At 42.5% G+C, this 18,935-nt stretch overlaps 1 protein-coding gene across 1 annotated transcript in view; it reads left to right on the top strand.

The window, feature by feature from the left end:
• LOC144755386 (translocator protein-like) overlaps positions 1-18,466 on the top strand; it is a 53,495-nt gene extending 35,029 nt beyond the window's left edge. The window contains exon 4 of the mRNA XM_078644233.1: positions 18,069-18,466. Within this exon, the coding sequence (XP_078500359.1) occupies positions 18,069-18,251 (183 nt within the window). The 3' untranslated portion in view covers positions 18,252-18,466. The remainder of the gene's footprint in view (positions 1-18,068) is intronic.
• Positions 18,467-18,935: the final 469 nt, after the last annotated feature.

Here is an 18,935-nt window from a genome sequence, read left to right as displayed (position 1 = left end):
CATGTAGCGGAACTAATTTTAGCATCTATAAGGCGCCCTACTCCAAGTGGATCTATCTCTACTAATGTGGCCCTTCCCCTGGGGTTCTTCTACAGACCATCGGTCTGATCATTGCAATTTAGCCATAGGCAAACCCTGGGATCATTGGATTTGGCTCGGGGTACCTGGCAAGGGGTCGCCTCGAACATAGTGCTTTCGAATAGTTTTGGCCCCTTGTCTTTGGATGGCTGTGATTGACTAGCTGAGACTAATACTCCTGAAGTGTTTCAGAAGGTTCTTTGAGCTCCAAGTCCTCATGTTACTATACTTTCTGGGTGTAAATAGTGTATTCTCATCAGCTGGAACATTGCTGGCATGGCTGGCAAGTGTATTGGGCCTACATGGTTGATTTATATTATTAAAGGTTTGATGTGATTTGTCTTCAGGAGACATGGGCCACCACAAACCGTTTTTTTCTGGAGGGGTCTTAAGACCTTTTTTATGCCTGCAACCCCCTCTCGGGTGGGTAGATCAATGAAGAGATTGATTATTTTTATGTCTCAAACGATCTGTTGCAGCGTTAACATCTTAACTACTGAAGCTCCTATCCTGCAAGCTCTTTTATTCTCCATGGGATCGAGTAAAATGTCCAATTGAACTTTTATAAATCTATTTCTTTGTCCTCGGTGGTCTGTAACATCCAGGTACTGGGCTCCCATTTAAGAAATCTGAAAGGACCCAACGTGTAGAGTGTAAACATCATGGTCGTGGGTGACTTCAATGTTCATTTATGTGGGGTCCCTTTAATTATCATAATCCTGTGTGTGTTACAGTTTGCTGGCCCCTGTTGGTTCTACCTCCTAGGGTGGAAGTAAGAGGGACCTGCAAGGCAACTGATGGAAGTAGGAGGCTTAGTTGATCCCAGATAATACCAGCCTGTTTCTATACCTCTCTTTATACCCACTGCCAGAAGGAGTTTGAAACTTGTATTTCTCAGCAGAATAACCCACTTAGTTTACTATTCTGTACCCAATAATATGTTTTGTCACCCTTCTGTTACCCACTTCCCCCCTTATTTCTGTAAAGCGCTCTGATATCTGTAAAGATCTTGTTCGCGCTATATAAAACTTTGAATAAATAAATAAATAAGAGGGCCACATCCTTCATGCATTATTGGAACCCGTCTTTGATGGTCGTTGGGTCATTTGTCAGGGAGAGGATGAGTTGGGTGTTATCTTCATAGAAAATTATTTCGAGTCCATTGCTCCCAACTATGTTGACCAGCGGTGTCTGTCATGTATATGGGAAGAGGATTGGGCTGAGGGATGAACCTTGAGGTACACCGTGACTGATGTTCTTAGAGATAGAGAAGTAAGGAGGAAGGTGATCTTCTGTGTTCTTCCTTTGAGGCAGGAAGCAAATCAGATCTGGTGGAGTCTGCTGATCAGTTTGTGGTGAGATACGATGTCGAAGGCTGCTGAGAGTTTGAGGAGGATGAGAGCTGCTATTTCCCTGCGGTCTAGCAACATTCTTATGTTGTCTGTGGCTGCGATTAGAGCTTTCTCTGTGCTGTGGTTTGCTCTGAAGCTGGCATGGGAAGGGTCCAGAAGTTGAAGTGGAGGATCCACGGAGTTGACCATAGTCACTGGATGCGTTTATCACATAGTATCCCAGGACTGTCCATGGCGGTGCAGTCTGACAGTCTCTTAGCTTCCTCTGCCATCCTTCTGCTCACTGAGCTAAGGAGCCCCCAGCTCGGATTCATGCGGGAAGTGTAGCTAACCTGCTACGACAAGAACTGCTTAGGTCAAACTCTGTGAAGGCCTATCCTGTTCCAAGACACCAGGCAAAATGCATTTATGATAGTACTTACAGGGAGGTGCAGAATGGGTAAATGTCTTCAACGTGATAATTTTTTTTTTTAAACCTTTATTTTTTGTTATGCACTAAAGAGAACACAACATTCCCCCCCAATTTCGGCATCATAGAAGAACTGTTGCACACAGGACGACGACCTCATTAAGGCACAGTAGAGAAACAATATCATTAGTCAAAAATCAGACATTAGGGTTACATAAAAGAACCATACAGTACAATTAGGACATAACTACAGTCAACGTGAGGCTGCGGCCGAGCGCAATTGACAACCCAGATCTACTCATCCCCGTTCCCCCCTCCCTCCCCATCAGTTCCGGACCCCTCTGGCGTAAACAGTTCAGCACTAGTCCCCTCAGAATCACTCAGGGACGGCCCAGCGGCACACATTGCTCTCCATGCCAACAGGTCTTCCTGCAGTCTCCCATCCCTGCGCGCACATTGCATATGTGTCTCCTCTGCCAGAGACCACTCTCGGACATCCCTCAGTCATGCAGAGATCTCCGGGGCCCTCCGCCCCATCCAGGTAATGGCCACTCATCGCCGCGCCAGAACCAACATAAGCTGCAATAGTTTATACGGGATTTTCCTTTTCCTAGGCCGGGGAACCAGCGCCAGCAAACAGTGAAGCGGTGTTAGGTTTATCGCAAGGCCGGTAGCAGTGGCTAAACGTCCCACCACCACTGACCAGAAACTACGCACCGAGGCGCACTCCCAGGCCAAGTGTAGGAACCCAGCCCTCTCAGCTCCGCATCTGGGACAAGTGTCCTCCCTGGCTGGCGAGAAGCGCTGCAAGGAGACCGGTGTCATATAAGTACGGTGCATAAAATTAAAATGTGTAAGTTTGAATCGTGCATTACATGACACTTTGCGTGTAAGACCCCCTATACGCTTGCGCTGCCCAGCCCCCAGGGTCTCCCCGAGATCCATTTCCCACGCGCTCCAGGCCGGCTGGACCGGCGGCTCTGTGTCCCGACGCAGTGCAGAGTAAAGCAAAGAAATCAGCCTACGGCCCCTGCCGCATGAGAGGATGATGTTTAATGTATGGGAAGTCTGAGGCGCCTCCGGGAACTGAGGCCACATCTCCCTGACCAACTCCTGAATGCCGCGATAATGTATAAATTGTGCCCCCCCCCAACTCAAAGGCTTCCGCAGCCTCCTCGTAGGAGACAAACGAGTCGCCCGGATAGAGGTCAGCCAGGGTGTCGCAGCCCCCATCTCTCCAGTCCCTAAAGGACATATGCTCCTCCATAGCCACAATGGGCGCTAGGATCCAGACCGACAATTCCCTGTGAAAGGGGGCCCGTCTCAGGACTCAATTCCACACACCTCTGCCAGACTGTAGCAGTGTGGCGCACTATATAGACGGTAGGGTCGCGTCTGCCCCCCTCCCCTTCATTAAGGCCACCTGTAGTGCCCGTTCATTGGCGCTTCCAGCCAAAAGCTGCATCTCCCACCCATCCGCCTCCGCGAACCACCGTGCCGCCGGCAGCAATTGTGCTGCATAATAATACAGATCAAACCTCGGAGCCTCCAGTCCACCTTCCTTCCAGCTCCGAACCAAAGTGTGTAGCGCAACTCGGCTACGTCGTCCCACCCAAAGCAGTGATGTTAACAGAGTATTAAGGGTACGGAATATTTGCGGTGGGATACGGCAGAGCAAGTTCTGGAGAACATATAATAACCTGGGAAGTATCTCCATTTTTGCAACAGCGAGCCGTCCCATAAGGGAGAATGGCAACGTATTCCAGAAGACTACTGAAGACTGCAATGACGTAAGTATCCGACCATCATTTCGAGCCAGTACCTGTGTGTCCGTCGGGGCCACCTGAATCCCCAGATACCGAAACGCCTCCCGTTCCCATCGCAGTCCCAGGTCTGGGAGGCCCGCCGCCGGTCCCCCCTCGTAGCCCGCCAGAGGGAATATCAAGGACTTGGTGCGATTTATTCGCAATCCCGAGGCCTCACCAAAGCGGTCAAGGTGTTGCAACAATACGGGCAATGATTCCTCCGGCGCCCTCATGTAGAAAAGAGCGTCGTCCGCATACAGGGAGACCACGTTACACGTATCCCCCACCAGAATACCCCATTGTGCCATCTCAACGTGATAATTTAAAACATGTTTATGTATGCCAGTGCACATATATTAATTGTACGTGAAAGTGTTAATACGGTGCAGTTCATGCGCTATAGGTCTTCTTAGTCGCTACTTTGAGCTTGCACATGGGACATAGATTTGGTGTCATTTAACTTGTGCTGACGTGTTGTCCCTCACAAGCAAAGGGTTGCACTTTGGGGGTGTCAGTGTGGGCCCTGTGATCAGCCCTATATCTTCTGCCTATTGCACATAAAAACATTGCAAAAATACATATAGGGTCAGCCCAACGGAACACTTAAAGCAACTCATGAATACATGTTTTAAAATTTGGGAATGAATAGCTCAGAAAAGCTTTCTAACCCACAGGACAGTTAAATATGGGTGTACCCTCTTGTCTGAACTGGCAGGAAAGGAAACCCAAGATTTCAGCCAAAACTATGGTAAAATAGCACCTTTCAGTAACATGCAATAAGTGGTCTTGAAACTCATTTGTATGCAGGTGATGTAAGTCCATCTGCTCAGTTATATATTTCGTTAATTAATTTGAAAGTCACCACATCTACAATATAAACATAGATTTTGTTTTCTATTCAATGACAGCATTATTCGTGTGATGGTAGCGCATTGAGGCACTGGGTTCTGCGCTTAAAATAAATCAAATCAGAAGACAATTCAACGTATTCAATGTGTCCGAACTTTTCCCTGGACATAAAGATTACATGCAACAGCAAATCCCTGAGCGGTACCTACTCTGAACACAAGTAGAAAGCTGCGGATAGCAATCATTGTGACTGGGAGTCATTAACTCAGTATATGTTCATTGCAAGAGGGCGTGAGGCAGACAGACAGTGCGGTTTGGCCCTACTTGCTACTGCGAGCTCGGTATCTCAGCTAGTATTTGCCTTAAATTTAACAGAGAGGCACGCATGGTCTGGCCTTGCTAACTTTCTTATGAACTAGTGCTGATTATAGGGATTAAAATTTAATTCCGCCGACATAGCGGCGGAATTTTTTAGCAATTCTACATTACAATACTAAATTCCTCCAAAGCCACCCAAAATTAAAATTCCCCCCACCCCTACTAACAAAGAGTTATTTGGATCTTGCTTGTTCAAGCTCCATCTCTCTTCCAAAGTGGTACTGTATGGTGCAAGACCCAACCCTTCCTGTGTAGTGTAGTTCCTATATTCCCAAGAGGCTCTGCACATTGGAATAATATAACCAGCAGTTTAGACGTAGGACTGAGGTCATCTAGGTCTCTACTGACTATATTAGACCTAATTAGGTTTGCCAGCTAGCTCAGAGGTCACTAGAAACTTTCTCGAATGTTCAGGAAGGAGTTAACTTTCCTGATTAGACAAGAAAGGATTCGTTTCTGACAACCGCATAAACATGACAACTTTGCTCCCTCAGAATAAAGAGTATATCTCTAGAGTTGTGTGAAAACAATAGACAGTTATTTCACTCAGTCAATCGTGCATACTTAGTTTCACCAGAGTGCAGAGAAATAGAGAGACGGGCATTTTCAATAAAAGTTGTTATTTATTGAGCAGTCCTCTTTCTCATGCAAGAGAAGTGAGTTGCCACAATTGCAATACTTATCATGAAGTAAAGTGCGTACAGTAAAAGGAGTATTATAAAATAATACTGTAAAAGCATTGATATGGTTTCTTAGCCATATGATACTTTAAAACGGATAAAATATATACATACATAAAAACATTGAATAACGTACTCAACTGGTGCTTCTAAGATACGCCTACCCCGGTGTACCTGACCTAAGCCTAATACGTGGGAAGGAGTAAGTAAGTTGCAGTTTAAGTTAAGTTGGTTTTTGCCAAGAATCTGAATCAAGAATTCTCTTAAGGTTTTAATCAGCTCCGTGCCTTGGTTTTAGAATGAAGGAGGTCTTGTATCTCTCTCTCAGGACTCGATCTCCCAGCAACCCGCAAGGGTGACTGGAAACACCGGAGCTGGATTTCTCGGCAAGAGAAAATACAGCGTCTCTCTCAGTGCGTCAAATGGGAGGGCCGGCTTCCTTCGGCACTCGCATCAGCTGGACATCGGGCAAGTAGATAGCCGCTCTGCTCCAAACCACCGTGTGTTTGCTTAAGGCAACGTTGGTATATTTATACCTGGAAGATGCCGGGTTTGACGTAAGGTTGGACATAAGACGTCACTAAGAACTTACAGTTCTTTCTGGACTCCAGGAATTCTTGTGCAAATCAAAACAAAAGCAGGGGGAATTCCCGGGCTGCTGGAGGCTTGGTTTGTTTAAAGAACACGTTGTACTTTCTAGGAGTCTATGGGAGTAGCCTTGCCGTATTTGGACTGCATTGGCTATGACCAAATATGGACATGATTCTTATGCCTTTATAAGGATATGTTTTATTATAACCACATAAGGGCATGTATCGGGGATATCTAATTTAGGGTCCTAGATAGATTTACAACACCCACTCCACGTATTAATGTCCATCATTACTAAATACTAAGCAATACTAAACATATAACGATGCATGTGTTTTCCAACCCACCCCAAAATACATAAATTGTATTTGAAATGGTGTATGGTATATACACGAAAATGATTATTTATACTGTATGTTTTTCAAGCAGTCTTATCATTCAGGAAATGCATATATGAATATTGGCTGATTGAATTACATTTATGAAATGGCTCTTAATACAGAAAAGAAGGTCGACACCATTTCATCACATATTTATACAATACTGTACATGTGCTAGAGGCTGAGGTAAAATATTGTCTCTTGTGTCTCTAAAAATAGAAGCTCTGTTCTCTAAGAATAGTTCTACTTTAAGCAGAGTACCATGTGCCAGAAAAAGGTAAATATTTTGGAAGTGAAAAAAAATAATTTTGCTTTCAGGGGAAAAAAAATAGTTCCAATTGTTTTCAGTAGTGTTGTTTATCAAAAACTGAAGGCCGAATTCAGAGTTCCGGGAACGCTGTGTGCACGTTGTTTCAAAAGTTATTCTCGTTGTTAGGGGAGAACATCATATCAGACAGGGTTGCGAAAAATTGGTCTACAACATCAGGTGAAAGTTCGACCAAGTTCGAAAAAGCTGAAATAGTGCATATGTGAGAATCATTGCCATCATCGATGTCGGGATCAGCAATGCTCACAGAAGGTTGTACCTGTGTGGTGCTGCTTTCATCTCGTACTTCACCGCCACCTAATCGTAATGGTGAAGTCTCAACGAATGCCGTCATCAGAATAGGTAGCCGCTGGGGACAACACGATGCATGAGCCGTTACCGAACCAAGCAAAGTATCGATATCCATAGGTACTGCTGATGGTAGTGTAAGACAGATGTCCAACACGCATTCCTCTCCGCATAGCAGACATCGAAGCACAGGTAAGATGCAATCTTGCCAGATTGGTCTGAATGAAAGAAACCAAGTTGTATTCAGATCTCTTAGCCGGGCTAATCCGAGGACTCTAGTGATTCGGTCTCGGTAGCGAATTGCTAGGATCGTTTCTTCCATCGTAGCTGGAGTTTTGTCTGTGGCTTGGTTTGCCATATCGGAGCAGAAGGATCAAAAATAAAATTCCTGCTACGAGTTCCAAAAGAAGAGGCAGGCCGCCGAATAACGAATGCACAAAATTCGGGAAAATGCCTAGAACTGTTTCAAAGGGTGCTAACAGTCTCGAAAAAATTGTCTTAAATACATGTGCGATGCCACTGGTATCAGACATGTTCAAAATTTGACCTAACATTTCTATGAAATGCACGGGGCAATTTGTCGATAATAGGGAATGTATCTCTGCCGCTGTCTTTGCAACTTGCAGATCATACGTCTCTTTGGACGAGGTTAAAGGCACAGTTGTCTGTAAAAGAATAGACTTCATTCTGCTTAAAGTATCAATTTGAATAGAAGAGATATTCAAAGAAGGCCATATTGCCGCCTCCATGTCTGGATTGCTGTTTGGATACAATACTTGCATACAGCAAATGATCCTGGAAGTAACGGTTACGAGATAGGCTTTTCCTGGCACCATGCCACAACAGCTGTGGTCACTTATTAGAATATAGCTGCCATTGGAAAGCTGTCTGAAAAAAGGCTCTATCTGTGTTGCAGGAGTGCCATGCAGGTGACATGCAAGGTTATTTGATGAACCTTCGCAGGCTCAATGCAAGTTAATACCTTGACACAGAAGTGTACCGCTTAGAGATTTTTGACAATTGTTACCACTAAGGAATACCTCCTTTTTCCCCTTCACTATAACATTTGTGTGTATAAGGTAAATTCCAGGTCGACTTGATGTAGCCTTTACCCAACCTTTCATACAGGCCTGCTGGTATATATTTTTGGCAATACTTAAACTGGAAAGTTGTTATCGGAATTGTAATTGTTCCGTGTATTATCCATTCAATGACAGGTCTTTCTGACATTGTCAATGCTAATCTCTCAAGTTTTTCAATGCTCAAAATCGTATAGTCTGCTCCTTTTTGTGTCAAACTGATTTGTTTATAAGTAAGGTTAAAGATAGAAAATAATGACGTTGTGTTGATTAGACGCCATGGCACGTAGCCTGAACGCAAGTTTTGTAACGTCCAGCCTAACTGTACAATAGAACGTAATTGGGACTGACCATGTTGTAACATTAGCAAGTCCTGCTCTATTATATCAATAGCAGATGATACAATGCTGTCCAGTGAATATATTCAGGAGGACAGAGTCGTTAACCCATTGTCCACTACAGAAAGTGATTTTTCCAAATTAATAAAATCAATTTCTCGTATTTTTTCAGCAGTTTCAATTTGTGTTACTACCAAGCCTCGTTGTAAGCAGCGTATATACCGGCGTATATGAAACGTTTTTGACGCTGTTTGCGAGGTCCCAGTATGAAATCTCGCAAGTCAGCACCTTCTTTAAGTAAAGTCAAGTGTTGCTTAATTTCAGCCAATGTGGATTTTTGTAGCCACTCAAGGCATAGTTTCCCTACACTGTATGTTGTAACTATCCCTGGATGTTGTCTCTGGGAATATCTTGGGTCTGGCCTGGTATGTTTGAACCCCTGTGTTTTGTTCAGGAATCTATCTTGACAGTTATTTGTGTCTGTGGGCCAGATCAACCATTTTTTCCAATCAGGATTTGTTCTGTTTTGGTGTAAAAATGGGATAAGTCTATCTCCACATCTGTAGTGCTATTACTATCAGGTATGGGCTTTGGAATAGACGGTTTGTTTAAGTCTTTTATATTGGCTAAATCAAGACAGGATGTTTGCTGAATGGTATCATTCAGGAATATTATCTGTTCTGGGATCATGCAGGCTCTAAATAATGCTTCTAGACCTTGTACCTGCCAGTCTTTTGTACCCCAGATGGTTTTTGTTTCAATGTTGTTTTTCCAAAATTCAAAACCAAATGTAACCATTTTTTCATAAAATGTTTCAGAATAAATCAATTTAGTATTTGTCAACATTGTTTTCATTCCTGTCTTATTTAACATGTTGAAATAAAACGTTTCTGGATCAGTTGTGAGAAGTATGGGAATTTCTCATAAAATGTTTTCGAACTGCCTTTTGGCGGTGTTGCACAATGTTCCCATTGGTTATAATTAAAAACATTTCTAGGTTGAGCAGATTTATGCAAATAGTGATGACCATAATGATTATAACAGTACATTTCATCATAGTTTGATGAACCCTGCAAATAATCATGTTCTGTGAATTTAGCTGACATTACTAAATCTGACATCATATTATTAATATTTTAAAAAGTCCCAATCATCAGAGAAAGTCACTTAATGAAACCTTGAACTGATCTGGATATTTCAAGAGCTCAATCGGGCCATAGATTTCATAATCCGTTTTGTCCCATGCTACCCCACCGGGTATTGGATTGGCTGTGATGTTCACTGATGATAGTTCTCTTTTCTCGATGTGAGAGGATCTGTGTGGCTTTAGGACCAAGTTAATGTTCTGACTTGCTGTGTCCATTGTACTATATTTTCCATCAATAAATCTACCCAAACATAAAACCATGATGAGCCAAAGTAGGAGGGAAAGTACACCTAACACAATCCATAATTCAATCCACTGTGAAATCAGATATGTTTCTTTTAGTTGATGAAAGAGTTCAGTCACATTTTCTTTTAAAGTTTTTGTTGCTGGCATTTCTTCATGCTCACTTGGATCATCAGAAAAGTCATCAAAATTGATGAAGTAGCCAGATGCAGTTCTGTCAATTGTTGGAATTGCTTCTGGATTTTCATTTGTCTTTGCATTTTTCTTTGGTACATTAGTATAGTCCGATGCTACATCATTGTAGACTGGTGTTTCTTGACGAACTGTTCCAATTCGGGTTTCAAGAGGCACAAGTTCCATGGCTTTGTTGCATAGTCCTTTTTTATTTACTGCAGGTTTATCAAAAATGATTAGTCGCTCAGTTTGAACCTCTTGGATTGTAGCAAGGTTTGGTCTTCTGCTACTTCTTGGGAGTCCACTGGGCCTACTACTTATTATTGGCCACATGATTGTGGTTTTACCAGGTCGATGGTTACAACTCTGTTCTCCTTTTTACCAGCAAGGGGAGGTAGTACTACTGATCTTGTTCCGCTGACAGCTAAGACAGGTACTGCTTTTCTGTAATAAGGCCCAAATTCCTTCTTCACCGCAATCTTTTCTCTGATTAGATCCCCAATCTTTGGAATCCAGACAGGTCTTGCTGGGACAGGTGGTTTCTCTTCAGTGGCTGTTGGCTTTAACTTTATGCTACTTAGACTTCTTCTTGTTTCATTTAAGTCCTGTAAAACAGCCAAACGATCTTTGATATCAAAGGCTTTTTCTTTCACCACTGAAGTCTGACAATCTAAGTCCTGGATTTTCATTCTAGTGCCGAACAATAGTTCGTAAGGAGTGATACCCTTCAGAGAATTTCTTGGCAGATTGTTAAGACTACGCTGGACACTTGTTAGATGTTTGACCCACCCATCACCCGAACCTAATACCCTCGCCGTTATAGATTGCTTTATGTCACGGTTTTTTCTTTCCACTACCGCATTACCCTCAGGATGGAAAGGGGAAGAGTACCGCAATGCAATGCCCATGCTGGTCATGGCCTCCTTGTAAGCTCGAGAGCTAAACGCAGGACCCTGGTCAGAATGTAGCATGCCAATTGCGTATGTGCCGATAAAGACTCGCAAATCTTTTATAACAGTTCAGGTGTCAGCCGAGCGCTGGGGCCACATCCAAATGAATCTCGTGCAGGAATCCACTGCGACCATGATATAATTATAGTTGCCATCCCTTTGTAAGGGACCACAGTGGTCCAGGTAAACACATGCTAATGGTTTATCTGAGATTAGAAGGGGCGTCTGTGCTGGTCGTTTCACTGTAGATACTTTCATTCTTTGGCAGATTTCACATTCTAGAACATAGTTCCTAGTTTGTTTTCTCATCCGCGGCCACCAATATCTCTGTTCTAATAATGATACTGTGGCAGAAACACCAGCATGTGCAGAAGCGAGCCCTTCGTGTGCCGCTAAAATTAGTCCTATTCTGTGTTCCATGTTTGGAATTGCCCTATCCCCCACTCCAGGGATTTGAGCAAAAGGAACATTATTCGCATCAGTTTTGTATGAGTACTTTACAGGAAAGCCTTTCGGGAGTGTCTTACCACTGTCTTTTACTGAAGCACTGACAGCCTGCATTATATCGCTGTCTATTTTTGTTTTTGACCGGGTGATGGCAGCTACGGAAGCCGTTTGCACGGCTGCCTTTGCGGCTTCATCAGCCAATGAATTCCCTGCAACGTGAACGCCATCACGTTGATGACTCAGTGTATGTATCACGTGAGTCTTTTGTAGTTCTTTCTGTAAAAGAACTACTTTTTCCCAAAGCATTTTATGCTTGATTGTGCCACCTTTTGCATCTTTGAAGCCGTTTTGAACCCAGTTCTGCAAGTATTCATTGTAAGACTGAACGCAGTAATATGAATCGCACACTATTAGTGTGGGGAATTCGCGATCGGTATTTTCAAGCACCATCTTAAAAGCCAGTAGTTCAGCTCGCTGAGCTGTACAATCTCCTAGAGATTGAGTTTTAGTTACTAGTGGTCTAAATTTTCCTTCGTGCCAACGACCTTTAACAATCACGCACGCAGCACTATATGCTTGTTTACCCCCAACTGCGGGGGTGTGCTGATCCGTCTGTATATATTATACAGCCGTAATGTTCCAGAGGCAGGATTTCGGTCGGCAGAGGACATTCATATTCATTTTGGAGAAATTCTTGTGTTTTTAAATTAGGATCAAATTCGTATACTACGTCTGATGCAGCAAGAGAATTAACCCATTGTATCCATCTCGGATGTAGAGCTTTAGCATTTGGAATGCTTGCTCTTGTTACTGCTTCTAGGGCAGGTACTGGTGTAACGATTATTATTCGTTTACCTTGTGCCAGGGCTCTTTCTTTTGCTACAGCAGTTTGAACCGCTGTTAGAATTTTTTCAGTAGAACTGAATTTCATTTCAGCTTGTGTGTACAAGTGTGATTTATAAGCTATTTGTACAGTTTCTCCCTCATTAGAGGTCAGGTACGTGAATCCGCATCTTCCTGGGATGACTCAGATTACAAGGTTGCGTTCATTTGCGCGTGTTTGCAGTTGTGTTTTAGTCAACATGTCTGTTTGTAATGATCTTAAAGTTTCTGTGTGTTTCTGAGTCCAATTAATTTGTTTGAAATCAGGTTTTATTAATTCGTAGAGAGGTTTAACCCTCTCTGCATAATTTAGAATGTATGTTCTTCCGAAATTCAGGAAACCTAGTATTGATTGTAAGTCTTCAGCGTTTTTGGTGTTTGGAGTACTGCACACTTCTCTAAGAAGTTGTCTGCTAGGCTTTTGCCTTCACTTGATAATTCATATCCTAAAAACAGGACAGTTAGGTGAGCAATTCGTGACTTTTTAAAGTTGAATTTGTACCCTTCAGCTGCGAACCCAAGTATTATGGTGTTCACTCTTTTCAAGTGTGTCTCCAGGTCATCGTCTGTAAGATAGATGTCATCGACATAAGATAATGCCTCATCATCATATATTTGTAGTAACTCTGGTACCCTTGCTGAGAATAATCCTGGGCTATTCTTGAATCCCTGTGGGAGTCGACAGGATTGTTTTTGCGACCCCATTGTTGAGAAAGCGGTCAAATACCTGCTTTCTGGTGCAATGTTTTGACAAAAGAAGCCATTTGAGATATCTAATGTCGTTTTATATTTTTTGCGCACGATGTTATTCATTAATGCTGCACTGTGTGAGTTTTGTACTGCAAATGTTTTGCCGCAAGAGTTTAGGTGTCTGTAGTCCAAAACTAGACAATATGAATCGTCTGGCTCGGAGACAGGAAACAAAGGATTGTTCATTTGTGAGGTGCATGTTTCAATTACCCCCTGATATTCAAGTTGATCTAAGATCTCCCTGACTTGTTTTTTAGCTTCTTGCTTAACAGGATGCTGCCTTTTTTGCAGTAGGTTGATTTTTTAACTGGATTTTATGGTGAGGAGAATCCTCATCCCATCTTACATGATTTTTATATAATGCAGGGGCTTGGGCCACTGCCCATTTTCTTGCAAATGTGTATTTTTTATGAATTGGAATATGATTTGAGAAGGCAGGCATAATCATTTCTTCGCCATGAGGGCACTCCCTGACAAACTCTGGTGGCCAGTCTTTCTCAGCTAGAAGGATATCATAGCCTTTCGAAAGGTTATCCCAAAAGAGACCCTTTATTTTCCTAGTTATGTCCCCCTCTATACGCAATGTTATTTCATATAATTTATGGGGTTTGCTAACTCTGGTGTCTGCAGTTTCCACTTGAATGTATTCATTCGTGTCCACTGTCTCCAGAAGATTCATAAGGATCTTGCGAGCTATGGTTACTTCTGCTGCGCAGTCTAGCATTGTCTGGGCCCACTCTCCGTTTTTCAGTTGTGTCCTCAAAATCCTCGGCATGTTTTATTCTAATACTAGCTACCTTCTTTTTTGTAAATTTTAATTTTTTACTTTGATGAGCAGGTTCCTTGTCTTTGGACTTGACGTGCTCTTCCTTGTGTTCTGACCGTCCTCTTCTTTCCAATTTCTGTGAGGAAGTCTGAAAAGATCGAGAGGGACGTGTATCAATATCTTAATATCTGTCAGGTTTTCTCAATTTATCCCTATCTCTAAGGTTGTATCTTTTCTCAGAGGGCTCCCTCTGGGGAGACTTGCCTCCTCGTTCTGGAGATCTATCTCTCCTTTGAGGAGACCTTCCTCTGGACTGAAACTGTTTTTCTCTGGGAGTGGATTGTATATTACAATCCCAACTCTTTTTTGGAGTGTTCAGATTATTTTTAATAAAAGTTTTTTCAGGATTTTCAGCTAGTTGGGGTTTTAGTGGTTTCCCACCCAAACTATCTCTACCTAGTTCTTCATAGGATTTTTCTATGATTCTGGCAAGTTCAAAAGGTTGTTCTGCTATATCTGTTTCTTTCAATTTCTGGCGGATCGCCACAGATGCTGCTTCTCCTTTTATGTTGGCTAGTAATATAGCCGAGACTTGCTTAAAGTCTTTTAGTAATTTCATACCTAGAGTTAAAGCAGGTTCTGGACCGTATTCATTTTGAATCTGTCTTAGTACATCTGGTATAACTGCCATGGACGGAACACCATGTGTTTTTGTGTATATTGAAGCAAAGACTGTGCCCCAAGTGTCACAGTCCTCCACATGTGGTGCGATCCCCATTGGAAGGCAGATAGTCAGAATTCTGTGTTTTTCATGAGGTGTAGTATCAGGAAATTCTGCCTCTATTTGAGTGATTTTTTGAGCTAACCAGAATGGAATTTGTTCCCGTTCTGCGGGTATTTTGCCAATGGCTGATTGTATATTCTGAGGTGTGATTTTATTTGTGTTCCCCTGGTGAGGGGTGTGCTGTGGAATTTTTATTGCTGGTTGGACTGTTGAAGTCTGCATGACATATTGGACCAATTGTCTATGTATTTTGATTAGTTGTTTTAGCTGGGCTAAAAGTTCCCGGTCTGACATTTTTTCTATGTTGGGATGTGGTGTGTAGCTGGCTAGAACCGGCCATTTGGCTCCTGGTCTACCTAGTGGACCGAGCCTGGTAATGTGATTTTGATGTTTTAGGGCGCCATTAAACCAGAGCAGGTGCTCTTGGTAAGTTAGTGGAATTTCAACGTCCTCGAAAGGTGTGTATTCCTCTGGAGATTCCTCTATTTTGTAATAGTGGAAGTCTTGTGTTACAGCGTTTGCTGCTGGAAAATGTATCCATGAATAGAATACCTCTGTCTGCCGATATTCATGGGCCTCTACCACGAATATGACTGTACCACCTCTCGGTCATAGTCCATTTTCTATAAGTTTAAGAGTTATAGTTCTTCTTACATTAACCGGAATGATTATAACATTCGGGTCTTCATTTTGGAGACTTGTGTCTTCCGTTAAAAGTTGAGCTGCTATTCTAGCTCTCTCCCTTTCTTCGTCACTTTCTGTCTTTTTACTAACAGAAAGCTTTTTGTTGCAGATCAAGTTTCAAGGAAACAAATATTAGGTGCACAATATTTTGGAACACTGTATCCTTCAACGTTGACTAAACCAAAAACTAATACATAGGATTCTCATCCTACTAAGTTCTGGCGGATATTAACCTTTTACCCACTCCAGACGTCTATTGGAGTTTTTACGGGAAAAAGAGGTCTGTGTGAAAAGCACGACTGAGTTACTCTAATGTCTTGCGTTAGATTATCGCCTTACCAAACGTTGGGCGCCATCTAGTGTAGTTTGTACATTCCCAATAGGCTCTGCGCATTGGAATAATATAACCAGCAGTTTAGACGTAGGACTGAGGTCATCTAGGTCTCTACTGACTATATTAGACTTAATTAGGTTTGTCAGCTAGTTCAGAGGTCACTAGAAACTTTCTCGAATGTTCAGGAAGGAGTTAACTTTCCTGATTAGACAAGAAGGGATTAGTTTCTGACAACCGCATAAACATGACAACTTTGCTCCCTCAGAATAAAGAGTATATCTCTAGAGTCGTGTGAAAACAATAGACAGTTTTTTCACTCAGTCAATCGTGCATACTTAGTTTCACCAGAGTGCAGAGAAATAGAGAGACGGGCGTTTTCAATAAAAGTTGTTATTTATTGAGCAGTCCTCTTTCTCATGCAAGAGAAGTGAGTTGCCACAATTGCAATACTTATCATGAAGTAAAGTGCGTACAGTAAAAGGAGTATTATGAAATAATACTGTAAAAGCATTGATATGGTTTCTTAGCCATATGATACTATAAAAGGAATAAAATATATACATACATAAAAACATTGACTAACGTACTCAACTGGTGCTTCTAAGATACGCCTACCCCGGTGTACCTGACCTAAGCCTAATACGTGGGAAGGAGTAAATAAGTTGCAGTTTAAGTAAAGTTGGTTTTTGCCAAGAATCTGAATCAAGAATTCTCCTAAGGTTTTAATCAGCTCCGTACCTTGGTTTTAGAATGAAGTAGGTCTTGTATCTCTCTCCCAGGACTCGATCTCCTAGCAACCCGCAAGGGTGACTGGAAACACCGGAGCTGGATTTCTCGGCAAGAGAAAAGACAGCGTCTCTCTCAGTGCGTCAAATGGGAGGGTCGGCTTCCTTCGGCACTCGCATCAGCTGGGCGTCGGGCAAGTAGATAGCCGCTCTACTCCAAACCACCGTGTGTTTGCTTAAGGCAACGTTGGTATATTTATACCTGGAAGGTGCCGGGTTTGACGTAAGGTTGGACATAAGACGTCACTAAGAACTTACAGTTCTTTCTGGACTCCAGGAGTTCTTGTGCAAATCAAAACAAAAGCAGGGGGAATTCCCGGGCTGCTGGAGGCTTGGTTTGTTTAAAGAACGCGTTGTACTTTCTAGGAGTCTATGGGAGTAGCCTTGCCGTATTTGGACTGCATTGGCTATTACTAAATATGGACATGATTCTTATGCCTTTATAAGGATATGTTTTATTATAACCACATAAGTGCATGAATCGGGGATATCTAATTTAGGGTCCCAGATAGATTCACAACACCTGGACATATCAAGGCTCATCTTTAGTCAAGTGAAGAGGCAGGACATGGCTTGTGATCTGGCCCAGATGCTGATACACTCATCCTTTTGACGTGCTTTTACTTCCTTCTGTCCTATTACTTTCACTGAGGTCCATTCTCCAGGTCTTTTCATCAATAGTAGCGATAGCGAGCTGTTTGGGGCCCGCTTTGCATGTCAGCGATATTTATCGCTAATGACATGCAAAGTGGGCATACCCAACCTGTTAGCGACTGAAAGCAGTCGCTAACGTCGCTATCGCCTATTAGCAAAACAGGCGTAGCGATGGAAATATTCCCGCTATCGCCAAAAACCAACGCATGCTCAGACCAGTTCTTAGCCATGTTAACCAATGGGAGGTGGATAACATGGCTAAGAGCATTTCGTCGCTAATGCGTGAATATCGCAGTATTCTCAGCGATATTCATGCATTTCGCCTGATTTTTATCGCTTTTGAGATAAACTTTGCTAATAGCAAGTTATCTCAACGATAAAAACCGGTGATGCACGGCGATAAAAATATTGACGCTAACCCTACTTAGCGATAAATATCGCTATTTGTTGGTAATAAGCCCCACAGTTCTTTACCTAGATATTTCGCTAAAACTATTTGCTCCAATGGATTGGAGATGTGTTGTAATAATGATGTTGCTTATGGTGGATTCTCGAGTCTTAGGCTTATCCACTGAACTGCAATCTGAGTTCCTAAGCAAACCTTCTTGTGCCCAGGATTCTCACAATTTCAAAATCTGGAGTTGAGAGGTGGGGTGAGGGATAATAAGCTTATTATACGCTATATAAAAGATTGGCCATTCTCCCTGGATGACCAAACATACCCCAGCACGAGAAGGACTGTTTGTACACAGTGTAGTATTTAGTGATAACACCTAATTGGTAGAGAGATCATACAGAAGCAATTAAATTGCCCCAATATAGGGAGAGATGTGTCTGGCCGTGTGACTCACTAGACTTCAAATGTTTCACTGTGGATTCTAATGTTATTCCTTTGCTTTTTCTATTTGTCCAGGCACTAGCTGAAATCCTGTGTCTTGACTGCATGGTGATTCTCACAATGACCTCCTGGTACCCTATAAACAAGACCAGCACTTTGCTGATGGTGCCTTATCTGGGATGGCTGAGCCTGGCAACTGCACTGACTTACCGCGTCTGGAGGGACAATCCTGGAATTGGCAAGAGAAATAAAGAATGAAAAAAGAAGAGACTATTACAAAACAAGAATATGTTACCGCTGCCTTCCCATCGAATGTACACTTGCAGAAGAGGGAATGAGAGCCAGTCTTGGTACCCAAAAATACAACTCAGAATTAAAGAACTAAATGAAACAGTAGCATCACACAGAACTGACCTACTATACTGCTCAATCATACATTGTATAAGCTAACACAATAAAAGGTTTCAACATTTTCTATTGTTCTTATTGTATGTGTACAAAAGGTCAAAAGAAGCACATCTTAGATGAACTGGGGCGAGACAAAATCATATGTAAGTGCACAAAAAGGCAGGAACTCTAAAGCAGCTTTGCCTCTGAAGTCAGAAAAAATTAACACTAAGGAAAAAACATCAAAGGGTGCGCAGGGTACCAATCCAACTACATAAAGAGGCAATTAAATTGCTAGGGCTCGTTTGGTTGAAGACACATTTGTGCATTTGGGGCAAATGTTGCACTTACGCTGCAAACCTCCACTCTGAAGCATAATCTCTTTGGCAATAGGTACTAGTAACAATATATAGGGCCATATTTATGCATGGCTTAGAGTGGCTCCAAAAATATGGAGTAACGCAGAGCAAATCGCTGCATTGTGTTACTTTGCCCTGGTTAGGCATTCTATAGGCATTGCCTGGGGGCTTCCATGCAACTCCCATGTTTTTGGTG

The sequence above is a fragment of the Lissotriton helveticus genome, chromosome 5_1 (assembly GCF_964261635.1).
Source record: "Lissotriton helveticus chromosome 5_1, aLisHel1.1, whole genome shotgun sequence".
NCBI lineage: Eukaryota > Metazoa > Chordata > Amphibia > Caudata > Salamandridae > Lissotriton > Lissotriton helveticus.
This window is presented reverse-complemented; position numbering and strand designations above follow the sequence as displayed.